The 24,477-nt window shown below is 39.5% G+C and overlaps 1 protein-coding gene across 6 annotated transcripts in view; it reads right to left on the bottom strand.

Moving 5' to 3' along the window:
• The window catches only part of LOC104692765 (Y+L amino acid transporter 2-like), a 32,468-nt gene extending 9,882 nt beyond the window's left edge, over nucleotides 1-22,586 (bottom strand). Inside the window, exons 1-11 of one of the 6 annotated variants that reach the window (XM_020584052.2) lie at nucleotides 22,035-22,586; nucleotides 21,671-21,839; nucleotides 14,748-15,265; nucleotides 13,256-13,381; nucleotides 10,495-10,639; nucleotides 9,486-9,609; nucleotides 8,658-8,761; nucleotides 8,257-8,353; nucleotides 7,094-7,243; nucleotides 4,642-4,825; nucleotides 985-3,918 (exon numbers count right to left, since the gene is read on the bottom strand). In XM_020584052.2, coding sequence (XP_020439641.2) covers nucleotides 3,827-3,918; nucleotides 4,642-4,825; nucleotides 7,094-7,243; nucleotides 8,257-8,353; nucleotides 8,658-8,761; nucleotides 9,486-9,609; nucleotides 10,495-10,639; nucleotides 13,256-13,381; nucleotides 14,748-15,249 — 1,524 coding nt within the window. In that variant the 5' untranslated portion in view covers nucleotides 15,250-15,265; nucleotides 21,671-21,839; nucleotides 22,035-22,586 and the 3' untranslated portion in view covers nucleotides 985-3,826. Of the gene's footprint in view, nucleotides 1-984; nucleotides 3,924-4,641; nucleotides 4,826-7,093; nucleotides 7,244-8,256; nucleotides 8,354-8,657; nucleotides 8,762-9,485; nucleotides 9,610-10,494; nucleotides 10,640-13,255; nucleotides 13,382-14,747; nucleotides 15,266-20,839; nucleotides 20,975-21,471; nucleotides 21,840-22,034 lie in introns of those variants that run through there. The other 5 variants (XM_039548288.1, XM_039548287.1, XM_019289093.3 and 2 more) reach the window with 5 other exon arrangements.
• Nucleotides 22,587-24,477: the final 1,891 nt, after the last annotated feature.

Raw genomic sequence — 24,477 nt, 5'->3', positions numbered from 1 at the left:
AACATTAGGAAGTATCTTCAGTTTCAAGTCTCACATGTAGCAAAGGCCTTTCAGCTTACAGTATAACAGAGCTGTGACCTGTCCCAGTGTCTGGTTGTGCAACTCCCAGGTAGTTTCACACTTCTCTATCCTCATCCTACTTGATACGTGAAGGCATTTCCTCTCCTCTCTATCCAGGGAACACACAACAGCCCTTATGCCTCTTCAGGCTCATGCAAAGCCCAGACATCTTCAGACTTGCTATGGCTGGCAGTGTTTCCTCTATCAACAGCAGCTTCTGTTTTCCTTTGCTGACACAGAAATGGCATCTGATACCTATCCTCTTCTCCTGTTTTTATTTAAAGAACTGTGACTTTCTGTAAAAGGCAAGTATCACGTATTTCCTTAATTCCTAAATAAGAGCTAGTATAATCCCTAGTACTGTATTGCCCCAGCTGTCGCTCCTGAAAGGCCCTTCCCCAGTTCTGCAGGTGGGCTATTCACCAGGGTCCCTTGTCCCTGCAGCCTGCCAGGTCCTGTAGAGCCTTGCAGTGAAGCTTCACCTCCATGGGCTGCATCCTCCAGAGGCTTCCAGTGCTGTCCACATCCCAGTCCCTCCCACCAGAGAGATGCCAGCTGGCAAACTAGATTTAAAACAGCCTCCTCCTAATATTTTGATATCTAATGATGAGATACTTAGCCTAGGTGCCAAGATTGTCTCTGAAAAGTAAGACAGTTTATTGTCTTACTGTGTAATTGAGCACCTGTGAATAATGTAGAAAAAACCCCAAAACCTGAGAGCAAGAAAGGGCTTGAATTGCTTTTATGTCCCATCTGAAAGCAACTAGAAATTTTTCCTTCCATAAACGATTTTTTTATTGATTTACAGAGAACACAAAAAAGAGTTAGTCTCACTTCTCTTCTGGCAACCCAACTGGTGAGATGTAAAGCAGGGCAAATTTCTCTCACAGTACTATTTTTATGCTTTAAAGCCACACAACTATAGAATTTGCCAAGAATGAGATGTTTATTTGTTTAAACACTTGCAGCATCTATGACTTGCTTTAGGTATTTGGCAATAACTTACATGTATTATTTGTAAGGAGTGAAAAATCAACAATCACGTTAACATTTCTGAGATTCCAATGTCCAGAGAATTTCAGTAATTTTATTTACATTTATAACCTTATATCTATTACTTTTCTTCTGTTCAGAAAGAAAATGAAGGCTTGTGTGTATCATGCCCAGAAAGTCAAGAGGCTGTGCTGGATTGACCTTTGCTTGATACCCAGTGCCCACCAAGCTGCTCTATCACCCTCCCTTCTCAGTGGGAGAGGGGAGAGAAAATAAGATGGAAAACAAATTGGAGTTTGGGATAAGGCAGCTTACTAAAGCAAAAGAAAAAGTTTGTGCATGCACAAGGAGGGGAAAAAATAATTTTATTCTCTACTTTCCATCAGCGAGCAACGTCCAGCTAATTCCCAGGAAGCAAGGCTTCAGAACGATCACTCCTGAGGGCAAACTTTGCAACTAACAAATGCCCCACCTTCCTCCTACCTCTCTTAAGTTTTATAGCTCACCTGGTATCATCTGGTACGGAAAATCCCTTTGGTTAATTTGGGTCAGCTGTCCCAGCTGTGTCCCCTCTCAGGATCTTGCCAGCTTACTGCTTGGGAGTGGAATGTTGGGGAGACAGTGCTGATGCTGTGCTGGCAGTGCTCAGCAGTAGTCAAAATGTTGGTGTGTTATCAACACCTTTCCAGCTACCAATGAAGAGCACAGTACTGTGAGGACTGCTACGGGGAAAATGAAATCCATCTCAGCCGGACCAAATACACAGATACATGCAAAAAAAGATTTTGGCAAAGAACAGACAACAAAATAAGTTTCTCAGCTCAGAATTTTGTTTGGGAATGGTCTTATTTTGTATTTTTGGTCTTATTACACTCCCTGTAATGCCTGTTACCACCTGAAATGTCACCTCAGGTGTCTCAAATCCTTTAGAAACTTTGGTCCTGCATTGAAAAACTTCAGAGGATGGTACAGCGCTGTCTTGGTGTGACATGTGGCTCAGCACCAAGCATGACTTTGAACTCTGTGGAGGCAAAGACTGTCACGTTTACTTTGGTGCAGCTTGGAGGGTTTGTACTCTCTCTGTGCCCTGATACAGTCTGGGACCACAGTTCTGTCACTAACCAGTGCTTTGTAAGAGATGAGGCAAAAATGCAGAATTGCTGTACAATCATAGGGCAGGATCACAGTGGTGCCATTCTGTAACAGAGGCATATAACAAGAGTACATGGGGATGTTCTGAGCTGGGCAAACCAAACTGCACCCTTGATGCATGAAATTACAATCCTCCAAATGCCTTTGCAGTGTGGGGAGGGAATGAAGAGAGGCTTAAGTAATAACAATTGCCTATTCCATTGCTCTTTCTCTGAGCAGATATAAATAACACACAACAATTCTGGAAGCTACAGGGACTTGTATAAGATTAAATTACCTAAGTCAAGGTTAATTGAAGAGAAATGGTTAAATTCAAATTAGAAACAATGTATGTTACATTTAAATATGAAACCAGGAAGGAAGTATGACTTTCCAACAAGGATTACAAATGGTACTGCATATCAACAAACCATATTAGAGCTGGAACACTTGTTTTTATGGTCTAGGTTGCAAGGCTGGTGGCTTTATTTTTCCTAGAAGTTATTGTCTTTTCCAAAAGACTAAGAATTAGGACTAGTTGCACATTCCTGTGTGCCACACTGAAAACTTAACATTCAAGAGAACATCCCTAGTTCTTAACTGCCCTTTTCTTTCATGGCACCCACTGGTGGGTGCACCTGTCCAGTGCAAGTGTCTGTGCTGGGTATTGTGCAACAGGCACCTCTGTGGTGTGAAGACCTCTCTGGAGGCTCTCTGTGTGCTCAGTAGGAGATCTGCAGGTTATCACGTCAGCAGAAACTGGTGAGGTCTCAAGGGTTAGGCAGGGGCTCAAGGAATTTTGAAAAACATCAATTTTTAATTTGTCCTTGTGAATTTCTTAAATAAGTTCCACTGTGGAAAAAATCAGCATGATTCATGAGATCACACTTTTGATATTTCTAGGCAAGCAAAGGACAGTCTGAGAAGGTGAAGTGTTTTCCTTGAATATACACTAGCTGGAATGTGACTCAATGCCTTGAAGTGCTCCATGGCAGACTGTTCTGCTGGAAAGCAGAAGTACTTCAGTCCAATGGTATCATTTGTTTGTTGGAAATACCTTTTCTACAAAAGAGTAATGTATGTGGACTATCGTCAAATGAGAATTTCTCACAGAACTTAAATGACCAAACTCTTTGGTTTTCTGCTTTTGGCAAACTATGTGTGCCAGGAACTATGCATTAGAATAATTTAACACTAATATTACATTGACTCAAAGCATGCCTACGAGCAAGAATTATATATTTTTTCACTTTGGCTAAGAATTTAGTTTTATTTTTAGACGAATACTTTGGTTTCTATTTTCAAACACAGACTTTGAATTTTGCAAAGATCTGATCTAATATTTTTTACTTTTCTTTTGCCTTTAATATTTAGCACTAATCTACTAATAAATCTTTGTTCATTAAGTGCTTTATAATTGCAAAATGTTACATGATAACTCACTACTAACGAACAGAATTCTAAAAAGAAATCCTGGAAAACAGAGTGTTTTATAAAACCATCACAACTTAACTGACATCAAACTGATGCACAGTACAGTGGTTAGTGGTCTAGTATTACTGAACATATGGGAGAACTTCAGATGATAAAAATTGCTCCAGATAGGAGATGTCAAGGCACAGTTCTCAATGCTGAGGCAACTCTATTTACTCTTAGCTGCTGTGGGTTCCACGTCTATGTCCAGGTCTGAGAGAGCACAGTAGAAGAGCATCTGAACATACTTCGTTGTTGTAGCTGTACTGGCAAAAATGTGAGACAGAGTTATAATATATCCTAGATATGCATCTGGATTTTGAGGATTTGAAAACACTACACAGATATTAGGAAAATCTTAAAACACCTTAATCAATTGAATTAAGCATATGTTATAAATAGCTAAAGGCAAAAGAAGTCAATAATCAAACTGAAATTCTTGTTTAATCAGATTTCATCAACATTTTCACTGAATTTATAGCTGACTTGATTTATTCAAAATTAATAAAAATATTAAAGATATCCTTTTCAAGACTGCCTGAATTTGAGGACTGGCATCTACCCTTCAAGACAATAATTAATTATTTCATTGTTTCTGAAAATCTGTGGTCTCCTCTGATTTGGATGTTCCATTCCTTGGATGGAAAGTGAAGAATCAAAGATGTTCTGGTATTTCTGCCTTCCAGGGTGTTAAAAAGTACAGATTTAGTATTCACAATCCTACATGGCTCTTATTGAGCCAACATATTGAAATGGTTCAACACCACAAATATCAGATGACCACATGACATCCACATATGGGACTGTTTTGTACAGGTAAGCATAGTTTTGTTTTCAGGACCATGTGATGAAGCAGATGATCTCAAACATGCCACATATCAAAGCATAGCAAAGCTTCATAAAGAAAAGGATTTTAGGATAATTTATTCTCTCTTTCTTCTCACCAAGGTTTCAGAATGGTGACTAGGACGTGATGTTGCTTACCAGAGAGCCAAAGTAGACATTTAGGTCGTTTTTCAACTGGCAGATAGACTCCCAAATAATATGCAGGAATGCCTGAGAGGGCAATACCAACGCCAATAAGGGAATTGATTGTGTCACTGTAGAGAGGCACTATGACCAGGAAAAGGGAACACAAACAATATACTATAGGGAAGAAGAGGCTAAGCTGTGGAGACATAAAAACCAAAAAACAAACAAAAAAACCAGCATTTGTTAAAAGATGCAACAAATACTCTACTGTAAAAATTCAGGCTTTGCAGATTAAAGTCAGACATGTCAACAATAAAAGTATGTACTGAATCTTTTGACTGCTTACAGTCAGCATAATTTGTTAGCTTCGGTGTACAGTGCTGAGAGCCTCTTATTTGGCACACATCTGAGCATTTGACTATTTCATTTTTTTCAGGCCTGCATAAACCCAGTTCCTTTACAATTAGTAAAAGATCAACCTTTGAAAAAAGTACTTTAAAACTGAGCAGTAATGGCTATCTTTCTCTTCAACTTCAGTTCTGAATTTTTAAGGGTAATTTTGATTGGGAACTAGCTCACTAGACCTTTAATTACCATCTTGATGCTGTAGAACTAATGGACTGATTTACAACCATTTTGTGTGGTCACTTAAAAAAATATCATACCACAAATAAGGGAAGTTGGGCCACAAAGCTGATAAGAAGACTGGAGCACCTTCCCTACGACAACAGGTTGAGAAAGTTGGGGCTGTTCAGCCAAGAGAAGAAAAGTCTGCATGGAGACATCATAGCAACCTTCCAGGGTCTTAAGGGGGCTTACAAGGAAGCTGGAGAGGGATCCTTCGTCAGGAACTGTAGTGATGATAGGACAAGGAGTAATGGGTAAAAACTGAAAGAGGGGAAATTCAGGTTAGGTATTAAGAGGAGATTCTCTACTGTGAAAGTGGTGAGACATTGGAATAGGTTGCCAGGGAGGTTGTGGAAGCCCTAACCCTTGCAGTGATTCAAGGCTAGGTTGGATAAATCCTTAGGCAACCTGGTATAGTGGGAATTGGCCCTGCCTATGGCAGGGATGGTTGGGACTCTGTGATCTTTAAGGTACCTTCCAAATCTTAACATTTAAGAATTCTGTGATACTATGGAAGTTTCGATAACCTCTTTATGAATTTATCTTTCACCCATTTTTTTTACTGTGTCTAGTAGTGAGCCCTCTCATGAGTCCAGGAGTTGACATTTGAATACCAGCTGAAATTGGTGAGAGTTTACTGGTATAAATACTTTTTTTCCCTTAAAAAGGTTAAAAATTATGAAAACCAACTGCTACGTTTCAGAAAAGGAAACGTTGTATGTGGAGCTGTGGTGTTGAATAGGCTGGCAAATGCTGACAGGAATTAAACAGTCATTGTGTATAATCTGACTGTAATCCTTAGTAGAGTCAGAGGCAAAACTGCCAAAAAGGCAAGATTTAATCTTTATCTTCCACATATTTTGTGGGAAAGTTTGGAAATTGAGTGTGCACACACTTCAGGAAAATTTGGTCTGCTGTGGAAAATTGGGAAGTTTTCTAGCAGGAAGTACTTAGGATATTTTATGCCTTTGTTTGAACCTTTTTTAAATTAATCAGAATGTTACACTTAAATGGAAAAAAATGTGTTTGTAAAAATGAGGCAGGAGTTTTGGAAGAGAGATTGACAAAGAAGATATGTTTGGGGGGTGTGAATTTTTAATTCTCTTAATTCTTACTGCATCACTGCAGAGCCAAAATGCAGGTCATGGAGCCAACAAACAGGAGCCAGTGCATGCTTCTGTGTGCCTGCTGTGTATTTCCATCCTTGCTTCCTGGACAATCACTGGATTAAAACTAGAAACAGGTTTTAGGCTCACTTTGTTTCTGTGCAGTCTCCCTGGCCTAAGTGATAGTCAAATGCTCTTGTAAGTCAATCATTAAACTTGCATTTTACTGTCTATGACCACGATGCAGTGGGAGGGAACATTCAAAATATATTTGATTATTTAAGCTAACTTCTGTGTGAGCAGAATTGTGAACATTTATGGGCTTTGGAGGGATTTTGCTGTGTTTGTTAAATCACGTAGGTTTGATCTGTGTTAACCTCTCTGGAGCCTCCATCACCAGCTCTACTGAGGTCTGCTATTCTTCCAGGATGGGCTAAGAACCCCAGAAATTTATTTATTCCTTATTTGTGTGGAAACAAAAATTATTGTAAGTCTGAATGAAAGAAGAATAAATGGGATATATAATTTCAATTTCACAGCAAAACTACCAGAAGAGATGTTCTTGTGGACTCTAATGGGTTTTGCTCCTCCATCTTGTGTTTTGAGAGGATTTCTATGGCTAATAAATAATCTATAACGTAACTGGTACTGTTATGGTTGTGATATTAAAGATCATATAAACACATGCATTAGTTGGCTTTTAGAGCTTTTTTCCTGTCTTTTTTACTTACTTTAACAGGCCGTGGTCTATGTGGCTGAGTATATCTCAAATATATTAGTCCTGCAATAGATAGACCCACAAAGAGCCAGTAGTTGAAGCAGTAGTAATTAATAAGGAGGAAAACATCTTCCACAAGGAGATAAAGCAAAGTCATTAAACCCTAGAGATAATAAAAACAAAGACTTTTTAATGTGAAAATAAAGACAGAGTAAAATTATAAACTGGCCTGTTTCCAACCTATTTGTATGGGCTTAGGATATCAGGTCCTTGAAAGAAGGACATGGTCCGCTCATAAATTGAGACCATTAGAGTAAATTTTGTGCCCTGCAGGTGTGCAATACTGCCTGCACAGAAAGACCTAAACCACCAGGAATTCAATGTCTATTTTAACAGATGAGCAGAAAGAACTTCCACTTTCCACATGAAAAATGTGAATGGTGATATATTAAGAGAGTATAGATCATCTTACTACTGCAAACAGAATCCCTGTGAGAAGAGTCTTCATAATGAAATTACAATTTTTAGTAAATTATTCTATGTCAAACAGGATCAGTATGATAACCTATTCATAAATGTTATCTAACACAGGGCAATGGCAGACACCAAATAAAATGCACACTCAAATACATAGATTATTTATGAAAATTACTTCCACTAATTCTATAACTTGTGGCACAATTGTGTGTCACAAGATCTCATTTGTATAGTGACAGCAGAAAAAAGTCAATAGGGCTATAGGTATCCAATGGTAGAAATTTAATTTTAAGAGCTTTGTCACTTCTGTAAAAAATAGAGTTGTAGAACATCAACCTGTGGCAGGGTCAGAGAGATGTTCCTGACATACTCTCCTCCAGTGACACTCTAAAAGCTCACATTAAAGACTTAAACAGCTCCTGTCTATACCATTACATATTTAGCCATTCTCGGTTTTCTCAGCAATGCTATTGTACTTCTCACTAATATTGTTTGGAGAGTGTATGAACATGAACCAAGCCATTCTCTTTCCCACCCCCTCAATGAGTTTTAGAAGTTTTAGAAGTTTTGTGGGCATTTGCAGAAGATGTCCCCAGGGCAGGAGAAGCCCATGAGAAGTCCAGGGCAAAGCAGAGATGTTTTACCCGAGGTCCAGACCCCAACTGCCCCAGCCAGGCATGAGGCTGAGGTGTCACTTACATTGAACAGGAGAGCAGGGACTGGTGTGAAGCACTTTATGTGAATCAAGCTCAGACTGACAGGGAGGTGTCCTTCCCTGGCTCCAACATAGAAAAGCCTAAAAAAAGACAAAGGGAAATCAACCATACAGCCAAGGAATAGCTTTTTGCTTCCTGACAAAGCAAAGAAATAATTCTTTTATTACTCTGTTGTAAGTGCTGCTCTCTTCTCAAGTGGCTTTGGTTTATCAAACGGTGCTGATCATGAGAAGATGTCTGATTGTAACAATCTCTCCATCATAAACGAACAACTTGACATGGCAAAAATTAACTGTGTCACTTTTACCAAACAGCAGTAAAGAATGCTGATTAACAATACACGATTCCTTTTCAATTATTTAAAATAAATGTTGTATTTCATACCGAGATGCTGCAATAATTGATGAGTTTAAGCCACTATAGCAAGACATGGCCACTGCTATAGGAATTATCCACTTGGCATGACTAAGGGTTTCACCTCCAAATGTCTGTAACAGAAGAAAATAATGGTGAGGCCTACTATGTTAAGCATATGGATAATCCTGAGGAATTCTCATGAAAACACAACAGCCCAAATGTAGTGTCTTAGCCCATACTTTTTAATGACACCCAATAATGACTTGGGAAATGAGAATTTGAAAAAGCTGATCAGTATCAAAATAAAAATTGCAGATATATTAAAAAAGATTAAAAAAAATTCTAAGCCTAGATTAAGTCATTGATGGAAAAGAAGATGATGTATTGGCTTTAAAGTATTCTGACAAATACCGACTGTAGTAATCCATGAATTATCATTTGACTTCTGTATAAAATATTGATAAGGTTTTAAGAAATATTTCAGTGCACACTTCTGCATTGAAAATATTGCTGTGGTCCTGCAGCGTTAAATGTTACACACTGTACATCAGAATGATAACAAAAAAACCTGGTTCTCCTACCACCCAGACTTTCTACAGATCTTTGATCCTGGCAAAAGCATCTTTCCTATGATGTAGTGCTAAGAGCAGGATTTACAGAGCATGTAAGAGGATTTTTCAAGAGCAGATTTATCGGATACATTCTTGATATGCACCTTCTAATATACCGGTACTGTTACATGAAAAAAAGTGTTTTAAGCTGCCTTCAGCATGACAGTATTTCAGCTGTTTGCCAAGTATGCTACCTAAAATTTTCCTGTAGTGTCTTTTGTTTGGGTTATGTTCCACAACTTACCACAGCCACCGCATCACTTGTGAGGAGAGCTGACATGTCCAACACTACATAGTATGCTATATTAGTCAACAAGTAAATAATAGCTACAATAGGCATTGAAATTGCAATAGAAAGAGGTAGATTCCTGCAAAAGGAAAACAGAAAAATTATTTCATGTTATTTAAATGAGAAATACTTAAATGGAAGATTGGTCCCTGGTTCAAACATTTGTGAATGGATACCTCCATCATGTCTTGTAATCCATCATTTTGAAGCACGGGGTTACTAAATAACATGCAGCCATATGTGAAACAATCCCATAAAAAGCTTAGTTTTTTGCTTGAATGTCTGTCATAAGTTAAAAAAAAAAAAACCTTAAAACATTCATACATGTAAATTTAATATACTGAATTATATAATATGAAGCAATTTGAGAGCACTCAAACAATGAGATTTAAATGCACACTTAGGTATTTTCTTTTTCTGACTCATAACCTACACATGTCCCAAGACAAGGTGGACTATATCAGCTTGAGTGGCTGATGCACACCAACTACCACAGGGCTGACATCCCTACAGAAGGGAGGAGATGATATTTGCCCATGAAGAGTACTGCTGAAGATCACATCATAAAAGCCATAAATCTGACGCACTCTCACTCTACTGGTGGCAAAAGATATCTTGGAAAAATAATTTTGTCTAACTGAAAAGAAGTAGGGAGTTTTAGAGGGCTAGACAGACCTTTGCTTTTCCTTGCTTTCAGCAGGGATTTGTTCTCCTTCTTTAAAAATTGTTGTCTGAAGTGTAAGATGTAAAATACATACATATAGGTAAATGACTCATTAGTGTGATAAAACTGATGAATGGGCACAATAATCAGAAGGAGTTCTCCTACTTACTCCCTCGTTTGAAAAGAATAAGGTTTTGGAGAGAGAATAATTTGACTAATTTCCAATCAGAAACAAATACAGAGTGGCTTGTCCTGCCATCACCTGCCAGTGATTCAAAGGAAAGTGATTCATGTGTTTACCTCTCAGGATTCTGCATTTCCTCGGTGACATAGTTGAGCGTGTCCCATCCTGAGTAGGAGAAGAGGGCAGAGTAGAGAGCCAGGGCGATCATCCCTGGGTTTGTTGCCGAGCCCTCGAATGGAGCTCTCAGGTTTTCTGTTTCCCCTGTACAAATGGCAGGTGCCAATTGCCTGTTACATTTCAAGGATTACAACTTAGAAGGGCACTACACCTGAAGTGTCAGCTAACCAAAAGGAAATAACCCCCACTGCATCCAACAGCATTACTGTATGTGAAAGTGCACAGCTTACATTTTTATTTAACAAACAGAAGAGTTTCAGTCAGGTGTTCAGACAGCTACACTTGCACAGGGAGAAAACAGAACACATTTTCCCATGTTTGTTATTTGGATGTGACTTTTGTAATTCTACCAGATTTCACAGAGTCCTCTTCTGGCATTACTGCCGAGCCTACCGAAGGAGGGAGCCGTACCAAGGGCATGCACTACTCTGCCAGCCAGGATGAGGTACTTGGCAAACCCAATTTCAGTTCCTGAATCTGTCTCATATTTCTTCCTAAAATCGGTGCTTTTATTTTTCAGATGAATCAGCGGCCACTAGAGGGGGACCTCCTGTAGGCATGGTTTTCAGGGGGATGCTCTGACCCACAAGGGTGTTCCCCAAAACTAAGAGATGAGACTTAAAAATCTTTCTTTTAAAAATTCTGCTGTAGTTTAGCAACATCGGTTGAGATGAGAACCTGCAGAATGCTGCAAAATAGGCGAAATGCTAATGAAACTGCATAAGCCTCCACTGCCATCCTGGAAAGGGGAAGAAAGGCCTTACTGAGTTTGCAGAAGGAAAGTCTATTATCTAATGCAAATGGAATTGGGTTAAGTATTAAGGGAAGACAGAAGCATGCTGAAACCTCAATTAGGAAAGAAAGTAATGTCTTTGTTGTAAAATGAAAGCACTGATTCGACTAAGGAGTTTATAGATACTACAAAGGCAATTCAGTCATTGAAGAGCAGGAGACTGAAGCAAAGAAGAGAAGCTATGAAATGTACACATACTTTGGAGAAGAAAATGGTTGGAATGCAAAAAAAAGAAAAATCCAAAATGATCAAGAAAAGCTTTTTGGGTTTTTTTGCTAAAGACAGCTCATATTCAAAATCAGATATATTCAGAGTATTTTAACACAAGAAGTGTATCCAGGCACATCAGAAAGAATATGGCAGGGCTAAAACATCATAACTGTTCCTCTCACTAAAACAGCTGCTGACCTTAAGAGTCATTGACCTGGTCACAGCTTCCTCCAGAAGTCTACATTATTCCTCCTCCCAGTCCTTCCTGTATTTAAGTGCTCAGTTCTGCTTAAACAAAGCAGAGATGAGACCTTTACTACCAGTAAAAGCTCTCAGCATTTCGTGTTCCTCACCATAATGTTTCCTCTGTGCTTTAACCCTCCCTGACCCCACAGAGCAATGCAGAGGAAACAAAGTGGGCTGTATGTGGGACCAGAGGGAGCAGCCCCTGGGTCCAACAGCACACCAGTGAGTGGGACAGGAGTTTTGAAGGAGGCAGTTTGAAAGCAGAGGCAACGCTGCTACAGAGCTGACACCACAGAATCACACCTTTAAAAAACTGCAGCAGTTTTATGAGGGGAACTACTCCTTCATGCAACTGTGGCCCTTAAGCAATGCTGCTTCCCTGAATCTTCACGTCCCTGCCCTTAGGACTGGGTTTGGTTGTCCAGGTTTCTTTAGACTTCAACCAACTGGTGACACCTGACATGCACAGATAATGGCTTATCAAAAAAGCTTTCTTAAAGTCTGGTGTAGCTGCACAGTGTAACAGCTGAAGCATCTGCAGCCAAGGAAAGAAGGAGGCCCGCAAACAAGGAAAAGCCAGCACGCTCCTTAGGTTTTATAAGCTAATTTAGCAGGAGAAAAAGATAATTCCTAAGCTGAAGAGGGGAAACCATCTTTATTTCAACTGAGTAAAGATAAAGTGGCTATGCAATTTAAGAATTTCAAAGCAAATAAAAATGTAAAAACCTTAGTAATCTAAGCAGCAGAACTAGAACTGGAAGAGACTTCACTGTGGCAGAGGCCCAAATTAATAAAAGAAAATCTATTGCCATATGCAAAGATCAGAGAATCATAATAAACTACTCTCCAGGTTTTCAGTGCGTTCAGTTCAGCCCAGTTATTGCTGAGAGGAGGTGGTTCATCTGCCCTGTGACGCCTTACAGTAACACCATACCACAGTGATTCACAGAACTGCACTGTTACAGTCTTCTCCTCTGTTTCTAGGAACAAACATGCCCTCTCCCAAATCCCACCTATGATTTACCCTCTCTGATCCTCTCCCTGGGCAGGGTGCTGTGGCCAGGGGTGGTGCTGGTGGGGTGAGGTGGGGGGAGAATGGTGGTGGTGGGAACTGTGAGGAGTAATGCAATTTCTGTTTCACTGTTCTGTTGTAAGACAAGTAGTAATGCCTAAGTCAGACACCAAGGCTGACTTTAAACTAGTCAGCAGGAAAGTGATATTAATTCAGCTGCTATTTGCTATTCAGACCAAGCAGCACAGGACTTGGCCTGAATAATTAGCCCCCGATTGCTTAACAAGCCATAAAATAGATGTGATCTTCCTATCGCAGACTTTTTTTTCCCAGAATAAACAACACTTCATATGTAAGTCTTAAGGATCTCCCTGCACGGATTTTGAAACTCATATATGGTTCATTTCATAGAATTTAGATAAATGAAAATTATTCTTACCTTTACCAATTTTGTAAAGTCCAACAGATATCACCAAGATAAGAGCCATAACTTTTGCATATGTGAAAACATCTTGTACACGGGTACCCCACTTCACATTAACACAATTAATAAACGTTAAGGAACCTGCAGAGAAAAAGAATATGCATGAAAGAAACACTGGATGTTGAACATCACTTAAGTCATATTTCAAATCCATCTTTCCAGATACCACTCCTCTTTCAAGGAGTAAAACTGAATCAAATTTTACCACTTCAGGACCACCCAGATTTATTAAGATGAAATACCGGGTTTAAAATTTACACAGTGCTTTTCTGAAGAATACTGTTTTCATGACAGTAGGTAAGACAAAACACATCAGTTTTTGAATTTTAGAGCTAACTCCTTCTCCTTTTAAATAATACTTAAATTTTATTAAACCAAACAGAGTTGTTCACATGCAAGTGATAGTATTTCTTTATATCCTGTATATCACAGATTTCTTCATGCTGAATTAAGCTCTAGTTTAGGTACAGAATAAGGACAACTTCTGCACAGAAACAGTCTGGATGCTGTGGACAAGATACTGCACTGAGCCAGGGCATTATGCTATTACTCTGTGCTAATGGCTTAGAAGTTGTGTCATTCACTCTTTGGCCCTGAGTTTTGAAGATTGCATAGCACTTACAGAGTTCTCTCAAGTCCCAGTTTTGACAGAATCTCACAAAAATAACAAAGTAGTTGGTTTCAGAGAGCAGGTGGGATCAACCTGTTTTCCTTTCCTCCTTTTGTTTTGTCCCCTTTGTTTGTCCCAGGGGCTGAGCCATGTGCCCATCTGCTCTCACTCTAGCACACACACATGGCATTACAAGCAACTTCTCCCTCTTGCAACCCCGTAATTCAAAACAGAGACAGATGAGGAAAGGTAAGGGTATGCATTGGTACCAGGTATGAAGCCCAGCTCCTGGAGTAGAGAGCAGAACAAACATGGCATGGTGACCTAGAGTGCTCTTAGGTGTGGATCAAAGTGGGCTATTTCTTATCTAGAAGTCTTGTTGGTCTTTGCTTCTGTTTCCTCCACCTGCCTATAATCTATACTTCAGTTTTGAAAGGAAGAAAAAGGGTTTTGTAATGCTCAAAATGAAAATAATTTAGAAATCATTCTATATCGTAAAGACACTAGCATGCAACCACACATGCTCAAAGAACTCCTTGCCTTCATTTTCATAAATGAATCTGTGTATGTGACAGTGTCCTATCAGCCAGTTAGGCCAGTGAACCACAGACATACACGTATCTTTAATCAGCAGTCACAATTTCTCCCTGCCAAATTGTTGTAATTCTCCTCTCCCCTCTAGTAATCCCAGCCCCAAACACAATACAGCTGAATAAAAGATTATTAGTTTCTAAGAACATGTTTTAGATAGGGAATAATTATTTTCACAGAATGCAGAGAAATAGAAATTTGGCCACATATAATTACAGTTCTTAACTTCTAGCAATCACTACTTACATATACACGCAGCTGCAATCAACCTCACTGCATCATACGGCGGTTCACAATGGGGAAAAACTGGCTGAACAATATAGTTAGCAAAGGTGATTGCTATCACTGCCTGAGTTGTTGGTTCGATAATTAGCAAGGAAGACCAGAGTCTGATGAAGGCCACAAAGGCCCCAAACGCCTCCAGGATATAGGCATAACTGCCTCCAGATTTCACGATGGATGTTCCCAGTTCAACGTAACACAAAGCTCCAAACAGGGAAAAAATCCCACCTAGCGCCCAGATGACTAGAGAGAGTCCATAGGAAGCACTGTACATTAAAACACCTCTGGGTGATACAAATATCCCAGAGCCAATCATGTTCCCTACAATTAAAGAAACTCCATTTAGTAATGTGATTTCTTTTTTCATCTGCACTTTTTCACTTGTCTCTGCCATAGTGTCCGTTTCAGCTTTTGCATTCTTAGTTCTGGATTTTTTGTCGCAGCATATTTGCCAAGGGGTTGGCATTTTCAAATCACATCACCTGAAAACAAGAGGAGAGAACATCTTTTGTAATGCATATGGCATCAGAGACATGGATAAAATAATTAACATACAGGGCATAAATGATACAAAGAACAACTATTTCGCCTGCTTTTGTCTTGCAGTCCAGGAATAGCACACTAGCGAATTTTCTTCACTTTCACAATTGCATACCTTTTCAATGGGTAAATATGAGGCCACTGTCCTTGGTTATAGATTCTAAAACTTTTGTTAACAGTTCACTATTGTTGTTTGTCTTGAATTGTAATTCTATGTTATGTTATTGAAAATATTTTAAGGAAGAAGGAGACACTGTACCCCTGGAAACATGTTCTAATACAGCTGGAGTGTCCACTACAAGAATACCTCTTCCTAAATTTTCTTCTTATCCCAGAAAGAATTTTATTTCGTTATTATTTGTTTCATCAAATGACATTCACTTGAAAACTGTTCTGCTGGAGAATACCAGAGAAAAGACAGAAAAAGATCCTCCAAACCTCTAATCTCACAAGGTAAATGTAAATATGAGGGTAAAAAAAGAGTTTTAGCTGCTCCTAGAAATGGGATTGCTGCTCTAGTGAACAATGCAGCTTGGTTAGCTATTAACCTCACTTGACTTCTCAGGAGAAGCCAGTAACATTCATAGGGGTCTGGAACACTCTGTCCTGGAATGCTTCTGTATACGAGAGTCCAACAAAACATGCCTTAAATGCATCTCCCTCTGGTGCTTGTAGGACAAGATCCAAGTATGCTGGGAGCTGGGAAAAACGCCCTAACTGCACAGCTGCATGGATCAATCAGCCTTGTGCACACATGCACAGCTCTGGGGCTGGGGTCCCTGGGGATGAGGAACCCAGGACTGCAGTGACTGCCTCAGTTCTTGGGTCCTGCTGATGTATGAGGGTGCTTAGACCAGCGGCTAATTTTTGGTGCCTGTCTCAAAAAACATTTGTTTCTCCTTCCCTTCCCCCCTCCACACACACTCTAAAGCACTTCTAAAGATAACTTCCTCAAAATCCTATGACCTAGATCCAAGTTCATTGAGTAGAACAAAGCTCATCCATGCAACACTGGCAAAACACTTGTGATTACAAATGTTCACACATTACACTTGGTTCACAATTTTATGTTGTTAAAATGTGGGTCAATGGCCAGTTTAAAACAATCTGGCCTACCCAAACTTCCTAAAAGGTTTGCTTTCCTTTGTAAAGTATGACTGTTTTAGCAATCCTGAATATAATTCTGTGTGTTCCTTCCCAGCTTTTTTGATGCAACTCGCTTTCCTAATTGATCAAATAGCAAATGAGGCCTGATGAGTATTAAAAATTAAAAGATGCCAAACTCTCTTTGAAGATTAAATGCTTTTCTCATCCCAATGGCACTTTCTCTAACCGCAGGAACACTGTGGGAACACTGGAATAAAGTTAAATATTAACTCTTGTCATAAGTGTCCAAGCATGACTGCAGTCTCCCATTTTTTTTTTGCTGACCTCCTCTTCACACACGGGTGACTCCTCTTACTTCTCACATCATCCTCTCTGAATAAAAAACATCATCCTGCTTTGCAGAGAGAAACTTCATGCATCCAACACACCACTGATATATCTTCCTTTAAATTCCTGATAAGCCTTACCTGTTTCCTTCTGTGTGACAGAAAAGAGAAAAAAGTCACCCTCCCCACCCCAAAATACAGGCCAATACTTCCAGAACCCCTGTCTCCACTTCTGTTCTCAATGGCTACGTGAAATGTTGTCAGAAGCCCCTCCCACGGCAGCTGTCCGGAGAGCTCATCATGATAACAGCATGCTAAAAATCTGGGCATAATTCTCTATTAATACAATTTTTCCAGCATAGCTAGTTGAAAATCATCTTGTGCTTCTTATGCTTGATCTAAGATTTTTTTAATACCTTTTTTTTCAGATTTTTAAATGCAAGCTCTGGCTGTGAGCTGAAATGCACAAATATTTCAGTGGGTGCAGCTCAAAGGATGTGAGAATTTAAAATGCAGTTGTTACCCAGGTGATGTGAATGTGGAGCTATGCAAGTAGTGATCAAACCCAGTGTCTATCCTGAAATGAAGTCTCACTGATATGTGAGATACAGTTATTTTCCTGTAAAAAAGAATACATCAAGTAATTGGTAGCTACAAGTAACCTGCATACGTGGTATCAAACCTGAACTTTGACGTCTGGTACAGATGGCCTGGTAGCTAAAGGGAATTTGATCATTTAAACTGGCAGTGCTTCTAAAGTCTAGTAGCACTTTTACAATCTGCAGCTTTCAGGAGAGCAAAAAGGTAAAGGTTAAATTATTTCCTTAAGTATCACAATGTTTTGCATATTTTTCTCTTATCTCTTGTGCCACTAAAAGATTATTTCTGATTTCTGAAAATGTGTAACTGGAGCTGTGTAGGGAAGTATTTCTTCCATAAATGACAGTGGATGAAACCATTACGGAAGAAACCCAATTAGAAGAAACAGTTCAAAATTCAGTACTTTGAGAGATGTCACATTAGCAAAACTTTTACCCAAACCCTCAGGTAAGTCCACAAATAGGTATAGCCTGAGAATCAAAGGATGAGAGATACAGTTTCCATAACCAAGATGTGCAAATTCACTGTAATTAATTTATATAACCTGAAAGTAGAAATTTTTGAAGAAAATATTTTAAACAGCTTCTGCCTGTCCTTATTCTCCAAGACAACCACAGTATTTCCAGCAGCTTTGACAGTGCACTGATTTCATTCAGTGCCATCACAATGTTGAAGCAGTTACTGATTTCTTTAATCAGGTCTGTGTCTTAAATAAACAAGAAGCACTGAGTCGTGACTCATGCTAGTTCTCAGCAAAGCCCTCATGCTATTAAGAAAATTAGTGGAATATAGGAAATAGCTGCATGTACAGATGTCCCTATATAATAGCAAAATAATAATTTTTTTGTCAAGTATATAAAGAATTTACTGCTGTTACATTCCAGGCAGTGATGAAAACTATTTGTGGATATGCCCAGTGCCTGTTGACTAACTCTTTATCTCATTAATAACTTCTGCTATTTTGTTCCTACTGAACCTGGCCAATAGTCCTGTCCTACTGTTGTCACTGTCACTTCATCCTCATGCCACCATCTTCCCTTTCTGGGACCATCACTGATGCTTCTGCCTCAAACTGGTGTGCCAGGAAGCTTAAGCTGAGAAGCTTAAGTGTTCAAGAATGTTTCAATAGCTCTTCTGCATAATTTTGACATTTAGGTCACATTTTGAGGGTGCACATAATCCAAGTGAGAGCCAGCAGAAGCTACTAACTGAGAGAGCTTATTGGAAACAACCATCAGAGCTGTAATAAGGTGATTTCTTACAGGAGAGGCCATTTTCAGTTGTAAAATCCTGTATTATAATAGATGACAAATACTTACAGTGAATCTTCTAGCATTCAGAGTGGCTTCCCGAGACCAGAAAGTTTTAGTTTATGCAGTAATTAAAAAACTGAGGTTCTTTGCATTCTGCTTTAACATGGTTTGGTATTGTGATGATAAAACTTTATGGCAGCAAAAATACCAGTACAGGTATTTTAGTAACTCTTGAGCATGAAGCCTGAAGAGCAAAGCATAAAAGCTTCCTGATGCTAAGGAAGCTCCTTGCTCTCTTGGCCCCATGGACTGTGACAAATAGAAAGAGCTGCTGGTTTCTGGAATCAGTGTGCCAGTGTGCCTCAGAGACCGCAGCAGGCTGAATGACACAGCTGCCAACTCTTGCCTTTGCCTCTGTGTCAGCGAGTGAGCTCTGTTACAGAACTTCAGAACCCTATTTTCATGCAGGTCTTCCTTTTTCCTAGGGGCTCTCTCAATAAATGGAGGGAAATTTTCCTCTCAGGGAAAGCACAAGGCCTTGAGAGCCCAGACAGCCATAATGGCCCTAAATTCTTTGCAGCTTCATGTTTAACTCCCAGCTGTGTGTGCAAAGAGCAACAGAAAGGACCTTGGAGACTGACACCTGAGAAGTTAAAGGAAACAGTAACACAGGTGATTCTCAATAGCTCATTTCCTAAGCCACTGCCAAAAGTCATACAAAAAAGTGAAGAAGGGACAGGTTGATAGTAGTTGAAAACTAGAGCTGAAATCAAAGACAGTTCTTCCATGAATTACTGTAGGGCTGGTTTGGCAGGGCAGGATTTTCTCAGACACTTCCCATTCTTCAGGGGTCTACAGCTCATGCATGAGTGATTGCTTCCTTCTTAAGGAGGTAATTAATGATTCAGCAAGGCTTGGTCAGGGAATGCTTGTGTGCTTCCACAGGAACTCACAGACTTGTGAAGTCTTATGAACTGCTCCATAGTCTTCCAGAGGGACTGAGACGCCTCTATTTGTTAGAGCATTTTGAAATTCTCATCCTTTAATTCAAGAAATATTAGTAAATCAATGAGGTCTCAGAGATCAATTATTGTTGCCTTCAGCAGATTCTGTTAGAAGCTGAGTGCATTTAGAAAGTTAACTCCCATGAAAGATGTTGGAACATGCTGGACACCAAATTTACTCCTCATTTCAGGGTCTTTTGGTGAATTTTGTCTACCTCCACATAATTTCTCAATAATGAGTATGCTATACCACTAATGAACCAGGCAAAGTCAAACCAGCTAGGAAAACTGACAAGCCCCCAATATTTTCTAGTTTCAGTCAGAAAATTAGAGAGATTAAAAATCACATTTAAAATTAAAATCTAGCACATTTTAATTATGTGTATTAGAAATCAATGTGCATGTAGAAAGCAATTGTAAAAGTCATGAGCAATCTCTTATTTTCTCCAAGTACATTCTGGGCAATATTCTCCTGCCTATAGAATACTGACCAAAAGTTAAAAACCCCAAACATATACATTTATATTAATAGCTATTGGAACATGAAATCAGATGAGCAAGCAGTTTTCAACATGACCAAAAATGCGTAGTTCAAACTTCAAAACACTACTCCTGAGTATGAGCATGGACAGGTCTCAAAGGGAGTATTCATGGCAGATTGTACTGTTGGACATTTCCCAACAAGGAAAGCAAACAAAACAAGATTATACAATGTCAGGAAATAGCATAAAATAAAATCCTCTCAGAAATTATAATACTGAAAACTCAAAACAAAAAACTCACTTGGATCTCATCTGAAGCAAACATTTCTCACTCAATAGGAAACAAGCATATTTTGGTTTTCAAATTCTATGTTTATAAAGTATTTAATGAATCACACATTCACACGGTCCAAATGCATTACTATGGTCATAGACTGGCTTTCCCACAGGAGGAACTTGCTCCGCCCCCAGCACTCCATTCCCACCCCAAAGCAAATCACAGAGGAGTTTTGAGAGAAAAGCTCCTGTAGCCCAAATCCAAGGAAGGTATTAAAAGGAGAAGATAACAGCTTATCAGGGGGTAGGTAATATGCTTGCTTCCTTTAGCAGAGAGGCTGCTGTAATAGAACAGTGCCTCTCAGGCTGCTGCTCTAAATAAGCGCCTCTGTTTCACTGGGATGGGTAAGCTAAAACTCATGTATGTGAATAGCCTCTTCTCTCACTCTCCTTTTAGCCTTGCCTTACCTGCTATTTTTATTGCAGTAGTATGAATACTAAAATCAATGTGAGCTTTCAAGGCTCTCCTGGAATGTGGTTTCTCCAAACAGCCTCAACTGAGGTCATTAGCAGGCAGAAGCAGGCAACTGCTGCTCTCTATTCCTTAGAAAGTTGTGATAGAAATAGAACAAAAGGAAAGTTGGGAAAAAAAAAAATCCTTCATCCATGTGTACCTGAAACCATGAATAACATGCAATAATGCAGTCTAATTCCTTCTTGCTGATTTAGAAAGCCACAATGAGATTTTTACTAACATACACAAAGATATTTATTCTGGTGGCATAACTTGCCAAATCAGAAAGACTTTCGAGTGGTATATAACTGAAAATCATAGATATTATTTAATTTCAAACAATAAAATGTTTTTCTGTTTTTTAAAAAAATGTATTTTCTTCTAAGTTTAACCTATGCATTGTTAAATATTTATCAACTCAATTATTTTTCTTATCTTCAGAATTATAGATCTGTGGCTTTTATAATAATTTATGACATGATGCATGAGAAACAAAACAGGCTGATCTGGTGTTAAGATCTTATTTTAATAGGTAAGCTTTAAAAAAAATCAAAGATAAAAATAAGCAAAGAAAGAAATTATTTACCCAGTGTATTCACTTAGTCTTCTGAAATAATAGGTTGTCCTATGATATCCTTTAGCAAAGCCAGTATGGTATACAGCATAATATCCACTGAAACAAGTAAACATCCTGAAAATAAAATCTTCTGGGCAGAGGGAATAGTTAATGAATGCAAGAGTACTAACTTGGGATTTTTGTTTTCCGTGAAGAATGATGTACTCACGTGCCAAAGGGCATCTAGAAGGAGCTGATCCAGCAGGTCAAGAGTCTTGTCACTAGAGCTGAGGCACCAGATAACAGCACTTCATCAGACTGGACCATTAATCCACACAGGAAAGTCAAATATCTGAATCCAAGCACAGATATCCCTCCAGTACGCCTCAGCAGTCCAACTAGAAAACGAGCAGGAGCATAGAATCATGTTGCACGTTCCATTCTGTAACCCACAGTGACCAATAGGAATAATAAAAACAACACAAATCTTTCTTTTATAAGCCAGTGCTCCTCCTAGTTCTTAATTTTAAACTGTATCTTGTATAAACATGGTTTTTGTGACAGACTGAGACAGCTATACAGTTAATGCTTACACAGAAATGGCTGTGCTTTCTTAAAACCCTATTTGAAGCAGGTGTAGGACAAATTCTTTGAATAAACAGCTTTCCAGCTGTTTTATCTATGAAGGATGAGAGCTCTCTAAGTCTGCCTGAAAAGATTGCACAATTCCAGCTGCCTGCAAGTTTCTGGTTACGTACATAATAATGTAGCAAGAAGCATTTTGGCAACAGGATTGTTTTGCAGGGAGGTTGTTCCTTGTTGGACAGAGACGCTGAGCACCCTGTTCCTTAATCACGGCCTCTGTCATCTTAAAGTCTTTTTCTTCTGCCAGGGCAATAGTTAACAATATAGCAATATAGTTAACAAACTATAGCCTAAAGCTCAGAATGCATATTTTCAAGAATGCGTAATTACTTTCACTCTGAAATTTGAACTTGAGTTTGTCCTGCTTCTGATTTGGGGCACCAAACTGGTTTTCTGATTGTGTGTTATACTGAGGGACTCCGCTATCAGACCACCTTTATACTGTCCATATATCCCGCTCCTGAGCCAGCCCCAGCCCTTTGTTTCAAGTCTGTAGAAACTGCATGTTGGAACATGAAACAGAGCCTCTTCTTCACTAATGCCTCCCATATTTCTATTGGTCTGACCCTCACAGTTACACACTACTGGACATTTGCCATAGATTTACAGGAACAACACATAAATCAACATTGAGCAATCATAAAGCAGGCACTGTGCATGAAAAGGATTTTTCTTGAACGTTTATTCTGTAAACACAAAATCTAGTTCCTTTGCCAAGGAAGATTACACTTAATCTTGCACTTTAAGTAACCAAGATGGATAATATAAAGAAGTGAATGTGACTGCCTTTGTTACAAGTTTTTCTTAGTAATTTTTACAGTATTTCAGGATTTGATAAGAATGTTTGTAGTGAGGCTTCTCCTGTACCAACTTACTGTTCACAGTAATTCTTCTGCGTGTCTTAGTTACATATAAACACATATTTCCTTATGGAACAGCAAAGTAAGGCATGCTTGCCTGAATAAACCTGTGGCATTTTCTGGTTTCCTGACCACACTTCCATTACTGCTCAGGAAGGCTTTTCATACTCTGCACTGGAAACAAGACTACTTCAATTATTTCCAGAACCCTCTTCATTCATACCATTTTCAGCTGCAGCAAACAGCTCAGTGGTACCCTTGCCAAGTCCTCTGCTTCCTCCTGTTCCTTAACTCTGCCCTCTGTGCCTCAGCCAGCACAGGCCCCTACAGTCCTCACCTACAACATACGCACTTACACTGAATCCTGACTGAAAACACCCTGCCAAACACCCTCTACCATTAGCTGCAAGACTGAATGACAAAGGCCACTATTTGTGTCATCTTGGTAAAATCAGATCTTTACCTACTTTGCCATAAAGTTGATGCAGGACAGAACATAGTTCACAGACCAACAAACTTTTTCCAACCATGTTAACTTCAGTTATAGGAGCAGAACATGAAGAACAGCCACTATTAAGTGACTAGGTGCTAAAATACCATATAAAATCTAATGCCAACAAGTGCAAAATAATATGTGTAGTCCTATGTTTCTATTTTCCCCCGTGTACATGTAAAAAGACATTTCTACATGCACATTTTGAAAGGCTTTCAGTGAGATGTTACAACTCAGAGAAAAGCTTTTATTGTCAGTCTGAAACAGCAGCAGCATTTCCCCTTGGAGTGAAAAAGCGGAAAAATCTGTTAGGAATTGCCATGAAGAAGTGAGGAATGTACAAAATACTGTTTAAACAACTCAAAAACAAGAGCAGTGTCAGACTTTGGCTCATATTGACTCTCATGTCTGCCACCTCCACAAACCCTTCACTCTGCATGGCCAAGCACACAACCTCCACCTCTCATTCCTCATGCCTACCCCAGATCATTCTCCTTATGCCTTTGTCTGTATCCCTCAAGCCCCAGCTGTGGCTGTCCCCTCCCCCCTTTCACTCAAGGAAATCTGTGTGTGCCTAACATGTTGGAGAGGGCAGGTTGATGTTGCCCAGAGTGGTAGTGTCTGATGCCCTGGAAACATTCAAGGTCACACTGGACAGGGCCCTGAGCAACCTGATCTAGTTGAAGATGTCCCTGACCATGGCAGAAGGGCTGGACTAGCTGACCCTCAGAGGTCCCTTCTCACCTGAACTATTCTATGATTGTACTCCATCACGGAGGGAGGCTCAGGGTCCAAGGACAGAGGAGGGAGATGGGCTGGTGTTTTTCTACTGAGTGGCCTCAGGGTTTCCTTGGAAGGCTGGGCTTTGGCTAGAATGCTCATGGCATTACAGATGCAGGTATATTCAGGGCTGGGGGTAGAAAACTACTTTTCATGCAGCTGTGCCACCCCTGGGTGATGACACATGAAGAGGAGCAGCCCATAGTGATTGCAGCACTGTGACAGCACCATTCCTTAATGTGACTCCATAGGCCACAT

The sequence above is a fragment of the Corvus cornix genome, chromosome 2 (assembly GCF_000738735.6).
Source record: "Corvus cornix cornix isolate S_Up_H32 chromosome 2, ASM73873v5, whole genome shotgun sequence".
NCBI lineage: Eukaryota > Metazoa > Chordata > Aves > Passeriformes > Corvidae > Corvus > Corvus cornix.
The sequence above is the reverse complement of the archived record's forward strand: the minus strand, read 5'-3'. Positions and strand labels throughout refer to the sequence as shown.